At 34.9% G+C, this 20,151-nt stretch overlaps 1 protein-coding gene, 1 non-coding gene and 1 pseudogene across 2 annotated transcripts; all 3 read left to right on the forward strand.

Annotated features, from left to right (window-relative positions):
* The first annotated feature begins 14,249 nt into the window (after window positions 1-14,249).
* LOC104612463 (uncharacterized) lies at window positions 14,250-15,286 on the forward strand. Its single transcript, XM_010279880.1, has 2 exons — window positions 14,250-14,850; window positions 14,955-15,286. The coding sequence occupies exons 1-2, from the start codon at window positions 14,250-14,252 to the stop codon at window positions 15,284-15,286; spliced, it is 933 nt and encodes a 310-aa protein (XP_010278182.1).
* Window positions 15,287-17,478: 2,192 nt separating this feature from the next.
* TRNAA-UGC (transfer RNA alanine (anticodon UGC)) lies at window positions 17,479-17,551 on the forward strand. The gene has a single exon. It is a non-coding gene; the product is annotated as a tRNA-Ala (tRNA).
* Window positions 17,552-17,707: 156 nt separating this feature from the next.
* On the forward strand, window positions 17,708-19,602 carry LOC148804101 (protein ETHYLENE-INSENSITIVE 3-like 1a; annotated as a pseudogene).
* Window positions 19,603-20,151: the final 549 nt, after the last annotated feature.

Genomic DNA, 20,151 nt, shown 5'->3' on the forward strand with positions numbered 1-20,151 from the left:
CCTTGGGATGACTTGTCTGCTTGGGAGCTCGGGCGAGCTAATAACTTCAGCTCGCGAGCTAAAGTTGCCTCGGAGTATCTCTTCAAAGGTAGCTCGGGGGACCCGGAGCTCGCGTTGTGGTGAGCTCCTCCTTTTGTGAGCTACAATGTAGCGAGCTGCTTTATGGGCCTGTCAGTTGGTCGCACCAGGCTACAACGCTGAGCTGTCGCTCGTGCTGAGTCAGTGTCCATGTGTCACCGTTTCATAGGTTGGGTCAAATCGTCTTCCTTCAGAAAGAGAAACCAATTGGGTGAGGGTTTGAAGGAGAAAGAGTTACATTGATATTCGGAAGTAGTATGAGACTTTATGGGAGACATGGTCTTCTTTCTCGGCTCTGAGAGAGAAACCAATTGGGTGAGGGTCTTAGGGAGAAAGAGCTATAGCCTACAGTGATATTCGGAAAATTATAAATTTGTCCTTCACTTGCTAACTACGTGGTTAGACAAATAGGGTAGTAGAGGTTCAATTAAAATTCCAGAAAATGGAGCTATTTGCTCTTTTATTAGTGTGTGTGTGTGTGTGTGTGTGTGTGTGTGTGTGTCTATATATATGTAGGGGTAGAAACCAGGAAATTTTCATAACAGGGGCCAAAACCTAAAGTGGATTATAGAGGGGGAATAAATGGGCCCTAGGGTGGTCACGACTCGAGTTTCTTACGAGCTATTCGAGCTTGGCTCAACTTGGTTTCAACTGAGCTCGAGCCTAGTGAAACTCGACTCGTGAGGTTCGCGAGCCTAGTATAATAAATAAATATTTTTTATTATATATATACATGCATACATACATATACATAATAAATAAATGATATTTTTATTTTTTATGTATAATAGTAAACAATTTTTATAATTATTATTTTTGTATATAAAATAAAAATAATTTTTATATGTATATTTTTTATTTTCTATATATAATATTAAATAATTTTTATAATTTGTATTTTGTTGTATGCAAAATAAGAAATATTTTATATGTATAATTTTTATTTAAAAAAAAAACTTGGCTTATAGTCTAGTTCAAGCCTAAGACTATTTCAACAAGCCAAGCTCGAATAGCCAAGTATTTGGCTCGGCTCGGCTCGGCTCAGCTCGAATCCACCCCTAATGGGCACTTAGGGAGGGGCAACCATTGTGTTGGGGAGTGGGGGAGGGGGAAAATTTATATGGCAAACTGTATTACTAGTGGGGGATTTCTGAAACATGGGGGGGCCATGGCTCCCCTGGGCCTCCCTGGCTTCGCCCATGCATGTATGGATTTAATTATTTGAGTGCCTATAATTTAACAATGGATATGACAATAAATAGAATAGAATGGCCAAATTGGTGATAATTTCTTTTGATTTCTTTTTAGTAATTTTTTTTATAAATATTAGTAATTTATGTCTAATAATGGTAATTTCTTTTAATTTATATTTTATAACTTTTATAATTATTTGACAATTGTTATTATTGAAGTTTGGACACTTTTTGTGATTATTTTAGAATAGTTGTGTTATGTTAGGATTTAGATAGGTAGTGGGGACCACAACAATTATGTGAGTCCAAATCTTATTATGTTTTTGAGTCCTATTCAAACTGTTATATTTTTTATTAAAAGTAACAAGTGAAGGGGGTGGCCAGAATATTGCTCTCCTAGTTGTCAAAATCTTTTCTTCTCTTCTTCTCTTCTTCTCTTCTTCTCTTTCTCTCTTCTTTCTTCAAGAAAACACTCTTTTCTTTTATATTTTTTAATTCAGCAGATTTTTACTTAGTATCAGAGCAAGGTTTAGGATTCTCGAAGCATTCTCATGTAGCCATAGATCGGTCGATTGCATGGGACTGGGTGTTGGAAGTGGTAATGATATTTTTGGGTCCGGAATTATTAATACAGTAAAATTGGATGGAACAAACTATTTAGAATGGGCACAATCTACCAAGATGGCCATTGGTACCCGCGGAAAGTTAGGGTACGTCACTAGAGAGGAAAGGAAACCAGATATAGATTCCTCTCTGTGTGTACAAGAGAATTACATGGTGATATCCTAGCTGTGTAATTCAATGCTACCTCACATTGGAAAAATATTTTTGTGGGCTAACACTGCTAAGGAGATTTGGGATGGTGTAACCAAAACCTATTCTCAAAAACAGAATGTAGCCAAAGCTTATCAGCTAAGAAATCAGGTGATTAGTATAAAACAATGAGATAAACCTCTTGCTATGTATTTCTTTATGCTGAAAACCCCTTTGGCAGGAAATAGACCACTTAGAAACTATGATGTGGGAAAGTGTCAATGATGTAACAACCTACCAAAAACTGGTAGAGAAAAATAGGGTTTTTGAGTTCTTTGCAGGGTTGAACCCTGAATTCGACATTGCAAGGCAGTATATCCTCTCTAGGGAGAGTGTGATACTCTCTCAAGCCTATGCCTTTGTTTCTATAGAGGAAAACAGGAGGAATGTCGTGTTGAGACAGCGTAGGAGTGACTAGTCACCCATGGTTAGTACATCCAAACCTAAGCCAAGTGGAGACAAGGGGAGTAGTGAGACCAGGAGGGAGGATAAGAAGGACATGGTGTGTGATTAATGTAAGAAGCCTAAGCATATTAGAGATACTTGTTAGAAACTCCATCCGCATCTTATGCCTGCTTAATCAAGAGTAAGAAGGGAAATGCGAATGCTGCCACTACGAGAGACTCTTCAGCCCCTTTTTCCCAAACTAATTGGGAATCCATTGCAGTAACAGCTATGAGAATAGAATTGGAAAGGTTTGGACAGCTCATGAGTAAAAAAGATACAACTAGTTCTAGCTTCCAGACGAATAGCAGAGTGCAGGAGCCAACTACACCACCTATTTGGAACATACAGAAAGTTCATATGTAAATGCAAACCTTTATCCACTACATGTAAGGAAGGACCTCCCTAGATTATAGACTCAGGAGCATCTTAGCACATGACTAATGCCCCTACCCTCTTCAGTTCTTATCAATTGTGCTCTAGTAGAGACAGAGTCTCTACAGCAAATGATTCTCATATTCTCATTGCTGGGAAGGGAACAATTGGAGTAACCAATGATATTACTTTATCCTCTGTCTTACATGTCCTTAAACTTCATACTAACCTACTTACAGTTAGTTCTTTGACAAAAAATCTGAATTATTCAATGACTTTCCTTCCTAGTAATTGTGTTTTGCAAGATTTGGAGTCAAAGAATATGATTGGGAGTGGTCGTGAGGTGAATGGAATCTACCTTCTGGATGAGATTCCGAGATATCAGAGTCATCATGTTAGTCGCAACAGTAATAATAGATTAGAATCAGTGAGTCAGATTATGCTTTGGCATATTCGGTTAGGGCATCTTTCTTTTAGTTCTTTAAAATTTATGTTTCCAAAGTTATTTGAGTTTGTTCAGTTATCTACCTTAGAGTGTGAGAGTTGTCAGTTGGGAAAACATTGTAGACGTTCTTTTAAACCAAATGATAAAAGAAGTGTGTTTGCTTTTGATATTGTTCACACTGATGTATGGGGACCATATCATATTCCTTGCATGGGTGGCTACCGTTATTTTCTCCTATTTGTAAATAATTACACACGGTGTTCTTGGACATATTTGATGAGATCCCATGGTGAGGTCCCTAACTTGGTCTGGCAATTCCATCAGATGGTTCTCACACGATTTGGAGTAAGAACTAAGGCCTTCAGATCAGATAATGCCAGAGAGTATTTTGAGAATGATTGACAGCATACTTTTTGGAGCATGGTATAATTCATCATAGAAGTTATGCACATACACCGCAACAGAATGGAATAGTATAAAGAAAAATAGACACATTGTAGAAGTGGCAAAAAATCTTATGGTATGTGCTTCAGTTCTTGTCCATTTCTGAAGAGATGCAGTTCTTACAGTTGTGCACTTGATTAACCGTGTTCCTTCATGTATTTTGGGGTTTAAGGTACCATTCAGCTTCTTTTTCCAAATGTAGAGATGTTTCACATTCCTTTGAGGGTTTTCGGTTGTGTGTCTTTTGTTCACATTCCTGACCCCCATCGCAAGAAATTGGATCCTAAGGCCAAGAAATGTGTTTTCCTTGGGTATGCTCAGAACCAAAAGGGGTATTGTTGTTATAACCCTGTGTCGATGAGCAGATTTGTCACTATGGATGTTACTTTTTTTGAATCTACCTTCTACTTCTCTAGTGGTTCTCCTCAGGGGGAGAGTTTTGGGGAGGAGAACTTACAGCCTATTCCTTTTCATGTTTCCTTTGTGCCTCCATCAACATCCCCATCAGCAACACCTCCATCATTTTCTTTACCTGAGCAGTGCCGGCAGATGATGGTTGACTCCATACATCCCACAACCCGCACCACTCTCCATCAGTCCTTCTAACGCTCTAGATTCCGCATATGCAGTTCCAAGTATTCCCCTTGAGCCTGAGCCTATCATTTCTTCTAATGATAATGTTCCTATACCTAACACTATTGTTGCAACTAATCTCACTAACCTTGATCTTCCCATTACTCTTTGCAAAGGGAAGAAAATGTACAGTTCATTGCATTTCACACCATCTTTCTTATAGTGTCTTATCACCCTCCTACCGAGCCTTTCTTTCTTCCCTGTATTCTGTGTCTATACCCAGAAATGTTACTGAGGCACTTTCGAAACCTAAGTGGAAAACAACCATGGAAGAAGAAATGGAAGCCTTGATTAAGAACCAAACTTAGGAAATAGTTGATCTTCCTCCAGACATGGAAATAGTCGGATGTAGATGGGTGTTCACTATGAAGTATAGGGCTAATGGTAGGATACAAAGGTACAAGGCAAGATTGGTAGCAAAAGGGTATACTCATACATATGGCATTGATTATCTGGAAACTTTTGCACCAGTAACTAAGATGAGTTTAGTTTGTATTTTGTTATCTCTAGCAGCAATCAACTCATGGCCTCTGTTTTAGCTTGACGTTATAAATGCATTCCTCAATGGTGATTTGCAGGATGAGGTATATATAGACATTCTAGCAAGTTTTTATGAAAATATTGATAGAGGAGATGTGTGCAAACTCAGAAAATCATTGTATGGCTTGAAACAATCACTTAGGGCTTGGTTTGACAAGTTCAGAGGGGCACTTATCTGTTTTGGGTACATACAAACCCAGTCTGATCACATCCTCTTGGTGAAGAGGAGAGACACTCTAGTGTCAATTCTGATTGTATATGTAGATGATATAGTGGTTACAGGAAATGATCCGGAAGAGATTGATACTCTCAAAAGGCTATTGTTGTAAGAATTTGAGATCAAAGATCTTGGTGAGCTCAAATACTTATTGGGGATTGAGGTTGCAAGATCCAAGCATGAGATTTTCATTTCTCAGAGAAAATATGTTCTTGACCTACTACGGGAAACTGGGAAGTTAGGAACCAAACCAGCTGACACTCCTATTGATCCAAACCATAGAATTAATGTTGTGGATGGAGAGTTGGTAAAAGATGTGGGGAAATATTAGAAAATGGTAGGCCGGTTACTGTATTTGTGTATGACATGACCAGATATTTCCTAAGCCGTCTGTGTTGTGAGTCAGTATAAGCATGCACCTCGGGTTCAGCATTAGGAAGCTATTGAGAGAATACTTGTATACCTGAAGAAGCACCCCGACAAAGGCATTCTTTTTCAAATCATGAAAGTATAAAATTAGAATCCTATACAAATGTAAGCTGGGCAATGAGTTTAGATGGCAAGATATTTACATCAAGAGTATGCACCTTCGTAGGTGGAAACTTAATCTCTTGAAAAAGCAAGAAGCAATCGGTTGTGGCTAGGTCAAGTGTAGAGGCTGAGTATAAATCCATGGGCCATGGTGTCTCAGAACTACTTTGGGTGAGATATCTATTGAGCGAGATTGGGGTGAAAGTAGAGGAGCCTATGATACTGTATTGTGACAATTATGCTACAATCAACATTGCCCATAATCCAATCCAGCATGACAAAATAAAACACATTGAAGTTGATAGACACTTCATAAGGGAGAGGGTAACTACCGGAGAAGTTTGTTTGCCTTATGTCTCTTCAGTGTCACAGTTGGCTGATGTTCTCACTAAAAGAATTGCAAAGACAAACTTGAAAATAGGGGGAGTGTTGAAGTTAGGATGATTTTTGTGATTATTTTAGAATAATTGTGTTATGTTAGGATTTAAATAGGTAGTGGGGACCACAACAGTTATGTGAGTCCAAATCATATTATGTTTTTTAGTCCTATTCAAACTGTTATATTATTTATTATAAATAACAAGTGAAGGGGGCGGTCGGAATATTGCTCTCCTACTTCTCAAAATCTTTTATTCTCTTCTCTTACTCTCTTCCTTCTCTCTTCAAGAAAACACTCTTTTCTTTTATATTTTTTTAATTCAACAAATTTCTATTGTTATTGTTACATTATTTGACATTTTTAGGTATAACAGTTATCAAATTTCAAAAAAAAAATCAAATAGCAATATTTTTAACTTACAATATGTAACAATATTCAAAGCACAAAATCTATAAATGTAAACCAAAGCAATTCAAGGTTCAAAGTATCGACACATATCGGTCTGTATCGGCCGATACGTATCATGTCAGTGGCTTCCCAATAGGGGTTGTATCAGGTCAACCACTGGTTCAAAGGGTAGCCATGCCTTAAACCAGCCACTCTTAACCAATTTTGAAAAAGATAAGTAAAACATAAAAAAAAAGCACCGACACAAGGCATATCAGCCCGTGTCAAAATTTATAACCTTGAAGCAATTCATTAAGCTAAATGCAAATAGCATTTTAACTAATATTATGTAACAATTTTCAAAGCACAAAACCCAAAAATTTAAACCAAAGAAATTCAATAAGCAAAAAGAAAAACATTTTTTTCTGATTTTTGTTAACATTATTTATTAAATATTTAATTATTAACAACATTTATCAATAATAGTAAGTAATTATAATGTTTTATTAAATAATCAGTAATGATAGTTTTAATAATATTATTTAGTTATTTTTAAAATAACAGTAATTATTAAATTTGTGAATAGGATTTATTAACAATATTCATTAAATAAATAGTATTCATCAATAGTAGTCAGTAATTATAATACTTTATTAAATAATCAATAACAATACTTTTAATAACATTTTTAATTATTTTTAATATAACAATAATTACTAAATTTATTAACAGTATTTATTAATAATAGTATTTATAATTTTAATTTAAAGTTAAATTAAAGTAAATATCTATTTACTAACAATAGTTATAATAACAGTAATTATTAATTATAATCACTAATTATATATTTATTAAATTACTGTAATAATCAGTAATTATTAAAACCAGGTTAAAATAAATAGATATCAGTATTATAATCAGTAATGGCAATAATTAAATTACTGCCATTTGGTGAAAGGGGAGACCACACCTTTTGTATTATATATATATAAGATTAGCCAGTATATTTAATTAGATATGTTTAGGATCATAGTTCTAGGTTAATTAGTGACCATGATGATGGTGATGGTGGATTTTCATTGGTGAATTTAAAACCTAACTGTTTGTTTGTTGAGAACTTTAGACCAATCCATCAAATATTGTTTAATACATAATGGATGGAACACTACTTAACGTTTGAAACGAAATGTTTGATGATAATATTGTTCTATTGAACTCTAATTATGATGAATTTGGATCTGTAAGAATCAAGGGTGAAAAGCAGGTTGGAAATATTGAGGGGGTGTTTGGTAGGGTGTTGATCAAGTGTGGCGTGTTAATTTGAATCTGCTGGGCGTAGTTTGGACCACATCACTCTAGGATGTCTAGACCTGGCAAAAAGTTGACTCAACCCGTAAACCCGATCCAACCCAAAAAAATAGGGTTAGGGTCTCATATCTAGATACCCGAATGTGAAAATGACCCGACCTGACCCAATCCAAAAAAAACTGGGTTGGGTTGGGTTGGGTTGGGTCATGGGTCAACCTACTGACCCGATTGTTAAGTCTAATTGGGATTATTTATGTATTGTTAGAAGTTTCCACTCTTTAATTTTTTTTATTTAGTCTTTACTTTTTATTATTTATTCTTTAAATTGTTAAATATTCAAGTTTTTTATTTTATATTTGAAATTTTAAAATTATGTCTTTTAATTTTGACATTTTTCATGTATTTTTTTCTTTTTTTTTAATTTCAATTATTTTTTAGGATGACCCAAATTAACCCATGCGTCAACCTTAACCCGAACATTTAGAATTAGGATTTAACATTTGACAACCCAACCTAAAATTCAACCCGACCTGAAATCAACTCGAAGTACCTTGACCCAACCCGAACCCGACCCACCCAACCCAATTGTTAGGTCTAAGGGTGCCCGATAACATGGTGTAGTTCTGTTGTTAATTGATATAATTTTAGAGACCACACTATGGTTCCAAAACATGTCACATCCTCGAAAGAAGACCTCGGTTGTATTCGCTGGTACCATTTATGTTTCCATTGAGACTCGCTTTAGTATTGAGCTCAACATGTCTTTATATTTGTACTAGCGGGGTGGCCCTGCAACGAGTGTAGAAAAATAAATCTTAAAATTATGTTGTCACGGTAAATTAAACTACAAGAAGTATGTAAACAACACAAGGGGTGTTCCGGAAATAGTGAACAATTAATTGTGGATTGCAGAAATACGTTTTTGAAAGAAATTAATTAAATATTTGGAAATGGTGTTATAAGCAATGCCCTAAAGTTTCGACCCATATGCTTCTTAAAAAAAAAACTCGTTTTTTATAAAAACACTAATTTTAGTTAGGTTTATTTATCAAACTGATGAAACCAACCAATCCAATTAACTCGACCCGAGTTGGTCGGTTTTCTAGTACTTTAAGTTGGTTTTGGTTCAAAATTTTCTCAATTCGATCAAGTTTGATTAGTTCCACTTTAGCTATTTGTAAACCGACCAAAATCAAACAACCTAACCATGGATATATATTAATATTTTATATTTTAAATATAATTTTTAATATGAAAAAATAGGAATTTTCCCATGTTTCTTATTTTAAAATGTTTTATATCATAAATCTAATTTTTAAAATTATTATTTAATAATTGCATTATAATTTTTAAAATTAAATTAAATTTTAAAGTTTAAATCTTTTGAACAGACTAACCAAACCAAAAAATCGACCCAAACCAAAACAACTTGAGTGGGTCGGTTTCCACAAAAAGTTAGTCGGTTTCAGCTAACCAACTCCCTAACCTGACCAGGTCGATTTGGTTCACCAAATAGCCTACGACCGCACTGAACCAACTCATGAGCACTCATAATTTTAGCTAAATTAATAGTCTTATCTCTAATAAATAACAATAGTTTAATCTCCAATAATTATTGAAAAATTATAGCAAAAATACACAATTATCGAAAATATATACAATGAAAACTACAATAATTACAAAAATTAAAAATATACAATAAGTACTAAAAATATATTAACTTAGTTAATAAATGGTATAATCTCAAATAATAGTTTAATCTCTACTAAATATTAATCAATAACTTATAACATAAATACAATAAGTATAATAAATTAAATTTAAAATTTTCAACAATAGTAATCTAGTCTCCAATAATTATTGAAAATTTTCTATTAAATGACTAAACAAAATAAATTTATACATACTTACTGAAAATACATTTTTCACAAAAGACAATAAATATTAATTTTAGTATATATAATTATATAACAAATATAGATTAAGAGTTTAAAATTATTATTAATAAATATTATTTTTTTGAAAGTTATTTTCTCAAATTATTACTTGATATAAGTGAAATTAATTATTTACAATATTATGTAAAAATATTAAATTATTATTAATTTTAATATTATGTTATATTTATTTTTCTACTTTTAGATTTTTTTTAAATTTATTACATAATTTATTTATTTTAACCATTAAAAATCTAGTTATGTTAAATATTTTGTTATTTAAAATATTTAGTTATTTAAATACTTAAATCATATGTAAAATATTTAAATTTTAAAATATTAATTGTTTATTGAATTTAATTATCCATAAAATCATAATTTATACTATGATTACATAATTTCATTATTAAATTTGTAATATATTAAATTATTATTAATTTAACTATTATGTTATAATTATTTTTCTACTTTAAAGAAATTTTTTAAATTTATTACATAATTTCGTTTTTTAACTATTCAAAATCTAGTTATGATAAAAATTTAGTTATTTAAATAATCTATAAAATATTTAAACTTTTTTGTTATTTGAATTTTATTTAAAGCTATTACATATTATTAAATATTTAAAAAACATTTAAATTGATAATTTAAAAAAACATAATTTAAATTTTTATTACATAATTTCGTGATATATTTTGTAAAAAAATAAAATTATTTTTTGTGATTTTAATAAATATTTTAGTGTTATTTTATAATTTAGGAGTAATTTTAGGAGAAAAAATTATTTAGGTTACTGAGAAAGTGTTTCTCATTGATTGTTTCAAAAATGACATAGAATTAAAAAAATAAAAAATTCAAAAAAATGAAAAAATAGATAAATATCTTCTATCAAAAGAGAGACATGCTGACATGGCAGGACCAATAATATCAAAAATCATTTAAAAGAACATACAGTTTAACACCTCATGTGCATAGCAAAACTCCTTTTTACTATAATGTAGAAGAGATATTTAATAATATATGGCTTCAAAAATAATAATGATGTATTTACGCATCCATAATTAGGTAAGAAGAGTGGGTATCCACATCAAATATAACTAGTGATAAGGAAAAGTGCAATTTTGGAGGTTATATTTAATTTTAAAGAAAAATGATTGTCAAACATGAAATTAGACCTTGCAAAAATAATAATAAAGCAAAAGAAGTGATAATGTAAATTAAATGTGTTGAATATAGATGCTTAGTGTCTATTGTTAAAAGAGTTCAAAAAGGTAAAGGATAAATTTCTTAAAAGTTAATTGACTAACTGTACTCTTAATTAACACTCCCCTCACTGTTTCTGTACCGTTTGCGCCCGTTAACCAAAAGATTAAAAAGACGATTTTACCCTCTATTCTTTTTCAAATTTTCAAAATAAAACAAGAAAAGGGGAAAAGAATAACATCGCTTGGAGACTTTAGAGACTTGGCAGGAAGGGTTTCTGGGTTTCTGCGGCTAAACACTAGAAGTGTTCTGAGCTTATGAACACCGTTGCCGCTTCTTACGGCGAGAGGAAAGGGTCTGCCAGTGGCGGTCTAATACATATTTACACAGATAAAAATCTACTAAATAATGTAGTTCAGAAATGATATCGGCGGAGGGAGAAGAGCTCAGCCACTGCTTTGGCTCCTTTTCTTCTTCGGAATTTGGTAACTTCTATTGGGCTTTTCTTTGGGGCTAAAAGATTATAGATCGATCGGATATCTAGAAATGGTGAGAAAGAAATGGAGCATTCGAGACCTACCTTCTCCATGCCTATAAATCTGGAATACATTCTCTACTAAATTCATCGTCGATTACCAATCTCAAAAGCCTTCTCATCAGTATTCCAATCTTGGTTTCATATTCTGTAATCAGCACCCAAGTTTCTGTTAAGTCCAGCATTTCTAAGCTAAAGACAACACCACCAAAGAAGAATGTCGCTCATTCCTAGCATCTTCGGCGAACGACAAAGCAGGGAGCATGTTAAGTCCAGCATTTCTGCAGATTAGTGGAGAGAGGAGCAGGGAGCATGAAGAAAACGACAAATAGCACCGGGTGGAGAGGACAGCGGCAAGTTTTTAAGGCGATTCAGATTGCCGGAAAACACAAAGATGGAAATCTCAGATTTGTTGATCTGGGGCTTTTGGAAATCTCAGATTTGTTGATCTGGGGCTTTTGGAAATCTCAGATTCTCAAAAAAGAAAAGATTTCTCAAAAATTTTCATCATCCAGCTTGAAGAGGAACGCAAAGGGGGGGGTCTTACCTTATTGGTCTTGCCGTTGAGGATGATGCGGGGTCTTGTCTTCGTCATCGTTTTTTCAAAAATCCTCATCAGTCTTGTCGCTGAAGATGATGTCGCTGCAACCCATGGAGGGTTTGCATGACGCAGGTCCTCCTTTGTTCGTGAAGAAGACCTATGATATGGTCAAGGACCTGGCAACCGACTCAATTGTTTTCTAGAGCAAAGCCCACAATAGCTTCATTTTTTGGGATTCCCACAAATTCTCGACCAATCTCCTTCCCAAATAGTCTGCGGCTGAACACTAGAAGTGTTCTGAACTTAGGATTACCACCGCCCTACAACAAGGTTCTGATGGCGAGAGGAAAGAGGCTGCCGGTGGCGGTCTAATCAGAGCGGCGAACAGTAGATAAAGAGGGAGGGAGAGGACTGAATCGAACAGGAAAAAGAAGGGGAGAGAGAAAGAGGAGAAGGGAGGTGGAGGGTAAAATTGGGTTTTAAAAAATATATACATCATGTGCGAATAAATTTTGAGAAAATATTAATGATAAGGGTAGAGTTAATTAATTGTTGGAAACAGTAAGGATAGTGTTGGTCAAATATGTAAAATAATTAAATAGGAAAACGTTAAAGATTATTAGCTACCCAACTTCAGCTTCAGCCATTAAGGAGCCCCAAACCTTCTAAAAATCTTATTTTACTAAACGACAAAGCAATAAGTTTTTACACATGGTTGAGGTTTGCATTTTGAGTTCCAAATATAGGGTTCATTCTGAGTTTGCATTTTATTGAATTTAAGAATTAAACATACTGCCAAGATAATTAGGTCCATAGAAATAAAAGAAATAAGACTAAAAAAATACCATGAAGATAGTGGTCCATAGACACATCTGTCGATTAAGAACAAAAACAAACCATCCAGAATTCAAATATTTCAGCATACAAAATTCAATCCAAAGACATAAGCTGTAATTTATTTAAAAAAAAAAAGCAAAAAATGTAAAACATAAATACAATCCAAAAGTTTTTGTTCATTTCATCACTTGAAAATATCAAGTTTTTTTTTCATTTCTTATTTTACATTTTGTTGTTAAGATTAATATTTTACTTTTTATTTAATATTTTGTTCTATTAAATATATGCCAACTTTTTCTTATTCAATAAAAAGAATATTTCAACCTAAACTAATGGCCTGTAAATTTGTTATTTGAATATATATATATATATATATATATATATATATGACAAGTATATGGAATAGACATAAATTTAGGAAATGGAAAATATAAAATATAAATAAAATCCAAAATTTTCTTTCCAACCTAAACCAATGACCTATAAATTCATTACTTGATAAAAAATATGACAAATATATCAAATAAACATGATTTCTAAATTATAAAGACATAAGTTGTAAGTTATTTAAAAAATCAGAAAATATAAAACATAAAATAAAATTCAAGAATTTTTCTTCATTTCTATCACCTGAAAATATCAATTTTTCTCCATTTATGTGATATGCAACCTCTACTATCAAGTATTTTTCTTCTTTACCTGGAAATTGCTAATAACGGCACCATCCGCCCAATTCTTATTCATTCCATTTCTCTTGACCCTGAAGTATTTATCTTCTTTACCCAATGCCCCCAATTTTAGAATCTTGTATATCTTTCATATTCCTGATCAGCAACATGAAATCATAATTTTACTGATATAAGTGAGAGAAACCCCAACCATCTCAAATGTTTAAAACAAAGGAGACCATATGAAAAAATAGCCCAAGGGCTAACGCTTACAGCCTCAAAAGAAGTTGGACCAAGTTATACAATAGTCCCCATATTTCTTGTTATCTCATCCCTTGCTAAAAAGCCAGACATTTGTTGATCTGGGTGACCACATGAATGAGTGGTTTATGTTGGATGACAAACTCACTTCTCCGTTTAGGAGTCTAAGGGAACCAAAGCCTCTTTACCTTGCTGCAACCCAATCTGTTACAATTTGGCAGTCTCCTTCCATAATGAAATTGTTCCAATATTCCGATGTATCACTTCTCATCCAAGGCTATGAATTGATCAGGTGGAATTAAAATATTCGGATCACATAACATAATGTCTCAAGACTCAACTCAATCACATTTGTACAAGGCCAAAACATAAACATCCTTTTGGTGGGCACAAATTGGAGGAGTTCTATTCGGCAAGGGTACAACAATTGGCAGGTTATACTATGCGCATCCAAGTTCTGGTGAACGATACTTTCTTCGCATGTTGCTATATGTAATACGTGGTGCTAGGAGTTTCTATGATCTTAAGACAACCAATGGCACTCGCTATGATATATACAAAGCTGCATGCATGGCATTGGGATTACTTGAAGATGATAACGAATGGAATCATGCATTGATGGAAGCATCTATTTGGGCAACAGGCCAGCAAATGCATGATATTTTTGCATCCATATTATTATTCAATGAGGTTGCAAACGCTCATGATTTATGGCGAAAGCATTGGACCCACTTATCGCAATACAAGGCACGTCAAGAATCTGGCAACATGAATTTTAGGTTTGTTCATGGAAGCCGTGTAACAGGAAAAACATTCCTCTGGAGGACACTAACTTCAAAGTTAAGATCCACTGGCAAGATTGTACTTGTAATAGTTCATCAACATGCATTTGAGGCCTTCGATCGTACAGTGAAAGATTTGATGAAAAGCTCTACTTTAGATGCAAGTAACAAGCCATTTGATGGTAAAACAGTTGTTCTAGGTGGCGATTTTCGGCAAATTTTGCCAGTGATTATTCTTAAGGGATCTCGTGAAGATGTCATTTCTGCATCATTGCAAAGATCACATTTATGGTCCCAATGTGAACTTCTAGAATTGACTATGAATATGCGCCTCATGCATGATACCGAATGCACAAGTCATCATTTGTCGGTGAAGTTTCATCATTTGCAAATTGGGTCTTAGATGTTGGAAATGGAAATATAACTGGAGTTCAAATTGATGAGTTTGGAGAAGCAAACTGGGTGCCGTTCCCTCCTGATCTCTTGGTGGCTGATGAGGGTCGTGGTGTTCGGCCATTAGTTGAAAGAATATTCCCAAACATAGTTGAAATGATTGGGAATCAGTCGTATTTATGTGAACGAGCAATATTGGCACCGACAAATGATGAAGTTGATGATATAAATGCACGCATTATTTCTCTTTTCCCTGGGGATATTCAAACGTACTTAAGTGCTGATACTAATAGCCATTTAGGAGACATGCCCCACAATTACCAAAGCTTATATCCACCTTAGTATTTGGAGTTCCTGGGTTGCCATCTCATTGCCTACAATTCCAATTATGCTACTAACAAACTTAAATCAATCAAATGGTTTATGCAATGCAACACGACTAATAGTTTTCATTTCTAGGATTATAATGTCGCCATCATCAGCATCACTCTCTTTCCAATTGAAAAGGAGGTAATTTCCCGTAAATTTGGCATTTGCAATGACAATTAATAAACATGTGGGTGTGTACCAGCATAATCCTGTGTTTGGAATGTAAAATCAGACTTGGCAAAAATAATAATGAAAAGTGATGTGAGGAGGGTACCTTCGTGCAGAGAAAGTACTTAAAATGCCATGTGAAAGTAGAACAGGAAACCTACACCGTTGTCACAGCCGAGATGGAAAAACACCGAAGTAGAGTAGCCACCAAACTCACCACCAGCCAGCATCAGTAGACACCCTCGAATAGGAGAAAAAATATTAGCAACCACAACGCAATCGAGACTGGAACAAAACAAAAGAAAAAATGCCATGTTGAATGCACCAACGCAGAAAAAAACTGGCAAAAAAGAACGCCCTCCTTGAACGAAGAACAACACCGGCAACTTAAAAAATACAAAAAACTCTGATCAACCGAAGAACAACACAGAGAGAACCAGAGCAGCAATATGAAGCAAAATACAAAAGAGCTTCATACGGAGAGAGAGAGAGAGAGAAGATGGGTTCAGCCTAAAGCCTTTGATTAGTTGAGCCTAGAGCCTACACCCTAGACCCTAGGATTGATGGGTTCAGCCTAGAGAGAGAAGATGGGTTCAGCCTAAAGCTTATCTAAAGCGTAGATTATGAGCCTTTGTCCACCGTCCATCGGGCTATCATCGGCCTATTGTCAATCAAACTATTCATATTGAGTGTTGTACTTAGCCTTTGTTCATTGGACTATTGTCCATCAGATTATTCAGTGTTGTGCTTAGCCTTTGTCCATCAGACTATTCTCGAATTCTCTCACGCGAATTCCTCTCACACGATACAGGTTCTCGAACTCTCTCACACGAATTCCTCTAGCACCGCATGCAAAGATTCTATTTCCTCAACGTAAGGGGGCCGAAAGATTCTATTTCCTAATCGTATAAGGCTCGTCCATGCCCCATTTAGCAAAGGATTAGGGTTGACATAGGGTGTGCATACTTAATTTCTCGCAAAACTGACATCCCTAAACCTGGCCCTACCTGTATGTAGAGGGGGAGGGGCTTCTATTAGTTCTTTTGCAGGCCCATTTCAAATTGGACTCCCTCTATTATCCGGCCCGTTTATCCAACCCGAGCTCAAGGCGTTGACGCCCTAATTGAATGTTGTTGTATCTCCACCTGGCAATTTTTTAACACTTGTTTGTGTGAAAGACGAAGTAGAGATCTATCTATGCTTTATAACGAGACATAGATAGAGAATGAGAGATTTGTCTATGATAACTGTATCGGTTTATCCGCTTATCGTACTGAAGTTATAAAAGAAATTTTCAAATTTTACATAGTTTTTAAATTCGCTACATTACACTAAGGTCTCGTTCGCTTTTCGGTAAATTATTTATTCAGGAAAATACAAATATCTGAGTAATTTTTTGCTGAGAAACATTTATCCGAGTAAGTGCATTTACCAATGTTCTTTTATTTTCCAAGTAAATAATGCAATAATTAATTTAGCCATAAAACTTTATTATTAAAAGAGGCATTTTTATCCCATTCAAGTGTTATCAATTTTCCCTGTAAGTGGAAACGTTATTTATCCACCTATGGCTAAGTGATACATAGGAAAATAAGCTTGTCCTATTCTCCACATAAATCTCAAAAAAAAAAACATGGGATTCTTGGTCAATGAGAACCAAAATCCCATTGACCAACTTTCCCCTTCTCAAAATCTCAAAAAAGAACGCCCCCTAAATTAAAGAGGTTGCCCTATAACATGTTTTAATGATATTTGATTATACAATTGTCCCATTGAAGTTTTTACGTAGATTATACCTTACAATAGTAAGTAATACAAAAAAGTAAATGAATTGGGGATGTAGCTCAAATGGTAGAGCGCTCGCTTTGCATGCGAGAGGTACAGTGTTCGATCCCCTGCATCTCCACGTTTTTGTAATATTTGATGATACGATTGTTTCATTTTCATTAAAGTTTTTACGTAATACAGTAATAAATAACACAAAAAATAAAGGAATTGGGGATGTAGCTCAAATGGTAGAGCGCTCGCTTTGCATGCGAGAGGTACAGGGTTCGATCCCCTGCATCTCCATATTTTTTATAGCTTTTTTCGCAATCGTCATTTTCGATTGCTAAAAAAGGTAAAATACAAAAACCTCCCCGATAATTTTACTTTAGCAAAACTCTCCCTTCTAATTTTTAAAAATTTAACAAATACCCCCTATTTTTACCCTTTTACAAATTTCGTTTTTCAGATGAATTCCTTAGATGATTCTCTTTGTGACCATTTCTTATTTTTTTGGTTTGGAAAAGGTGGGATCTTTTCTGTTTTTTTTGTTTACGAATCTGTTCGTTTTTATTTTCAGGATGGAGATCACAATTTATTCTCGACTTGAATTTAGTTCTCCTTGAACAGAAAGCTGTACAATTCCACTAATTTCCGAGAAAAAAGAGGGACGGAAGGGCAGCCGGAGAAGTTGGCTTGTTTCCTGGAGTTGATTGTGGGTGCGCAACAGTGATGATGGGGATGTTTGAAGAAATGGGGTTTTGTGGGAATCTCGATTTCCTTGCCCCGTCAATAACAATAGAAGGAGATCCGGTGCCGGAAATTGAATCGGAGGCCAATGTGGAGGAAGATTATACTGACGAAGAGATGGATGTAGACGAGCTGGAGAGAAGGATGTGGAGGGACCAGATGCTTTTGAGGAAGCTTAAAGAACGGAACAAGAGTAAGGATGGTGTCGATACTGCAAAGCAGCGCCAGTCCCAAGAGCAGGTGCGGAGAAAGAAGATGTCGCGTGCTCAAGATGGGGTCCTGCATGCTGAAGATGATGGAAGTCTATAAAGCTCAAGGCTTCGTTTATGGCATCATTCCTGAGAAGGGGAAGCCTGTGAGCGGAGCCTCCGACAATCTTCACGCCTAGTGGAAGGAGAAAGTCAGGTTTGATCGCAATGGCCCTGCCTCACGATGTAAATCTGTTCAATCTGGGGACGGGGTCAGCCAAGGACAAACTTATGGTTCCCCTGCCTGCTCCAATAAAGGGTGAAATTAGCAGCACAGAATTCAACAGGAAGAGGAAGCCAACTGATGAGAACCCATGGCAACGACGGATCACAAATAGCCCCTATGAAAACGTCCGTACAGGGTTTGGAATCTCAAACTTTGAGATTACTGAAGATAAACCAGTAGTTCTCTCTCTGCCATTCGAACAACCCAAGCCAGCTGCTCCACCACTGAACCCAACCCAATCGACTTTCAGCCTCTCAGGACTTGGGCTGCCAGAAGATGGACAAAAGACTATCAGCAAGCATATGTAATTTTATGATAGTAATCTTCAGAGGAATAAGTGCTCTAATCCTGGAAATGTTGCTGCCATGGATGGTCAGAATTCTGAGCCGCAACCCAAAGTTCAACTGGAGGAGAACTTCTATGGCCAAGGGCCCGCGATAGGAGGTAACATGTTTGAAGAAAACAATATGCCTTCCGAGCTCAAGTTCCTCCGGCTGATTTGTTTTGGTCGAGGATAGAAGGGGAAGAAATTCGCTCTGGACCACTAATTTCTGGTTATGGTCTGTAGAGGTTTTAGAGTTTCCTGGAGGATTATTTATGACTTCCGGCCAGCCATTGCTTCCATCATCTACGGACTTCATTGAAATCCGAAAATCCAGAGCGAATTTCTTCCCCTTCTGCCCTCGACCAAAACAAAGCAGCCGAGAAACTTAAGCTCGGAAGGCGTGGATATCACGCAAACTGGTCCGTCCGTGTCCACCATCGATCTGTGTTGCAGAGCGAGATGGTGTATTGGAGGATCTCCGGTGCCAATTTGATGGTCTGGGTATTGGAAAATGTGATTTGTCTGAAGTGGGAAGTGCACCGCCATTCTGCCGCTGTAAGTTGCGAGGAAGAGAGGTTTTTGTATTTCATCCTACTAAAAATGGAACAGCCCGACGTAATAATCTTGATTGTTCCCCTGCTTTACAAGACTTGAAAAAAAAAAGTTATTTTGGATACCCTCGTGAGATGAGTTTCTACGCTCCTTTTTATTTTTTCATATTGACAATCTCCCAGTCTTGATTTTATTAATGGGAAGGATTGTACGTCAATTACTATATACGTCGTGATATCGTGCCAGCTGGACAAATTTTGCCTTATGAGAGAACCGTTGGAATCTTTTAGTTTGAAATGAAGAGTTAAAACATGTTGCAGCATGAGACCTAACCAGTAACCATGTATATGGTCTATGTCAGTATAAAGCTCTCCTTTCTTAAATTTAATAATGCATTAATAAATATAATATTATTAATGAAAATAATAACAACAGTTAAAATTATCAAAAATGTATTTATTTTAAAGCTTATTCTTATTAATTTAAATTCTATTTAAAAATAATAATGGCTAATAAAAATGTAGGAAAAATTATGCTACCGGAAATATAAGATACAAGGAGGGTTTTGACCAATCAAATTCTGATAAAATACCCACCAAATTGATTACCTATTCTATGATACTAGTTGATTACCTATTATATGATACTATGATACTAATAAAATAAAATACTAATATAAATAAAAATCCATTTGCATCCTACATAAAAATAATAAATTAAAAATTTTGTTTAAAAAGTATTAAAAATAAAAAATATATATCCCAATTGAAAATGTAGTTCCTTCTTCTTCAATTTTACTTAACAA

Source organism: Nelumbo nucifera, chromosome 1, assembly GCF_055504915.1.
Source record: "Nelumbo nucifera cultivar China Antique chromosome 1, China Antique-T2T, whole genome shotgun sequence".
NCBI classification, from domain to species: domain Eukaryota; kingdom Viridiplantae; phylum Streptophyta; class Magnoliopsida; order Proteales; family Nelumbonaceae; genus Nelumbo; species Nelumbo nucifera.

Coding starts and splice junctions, on each gene's coding strand:
- LOC104612463 (XM_010279880.1), top strand. CDS start 14,250: ATGTTGCTATATGTAATACGTGGTGCTAGGAGTTTCTATGATCTTAAG. Junction 14,851..14,954: donor ATCACATTTATGGTCCCAAT/GTGAACTTCTAG, acceptor ATTGGGTCTTAG/ATGTTGGAAATGGAAATATA.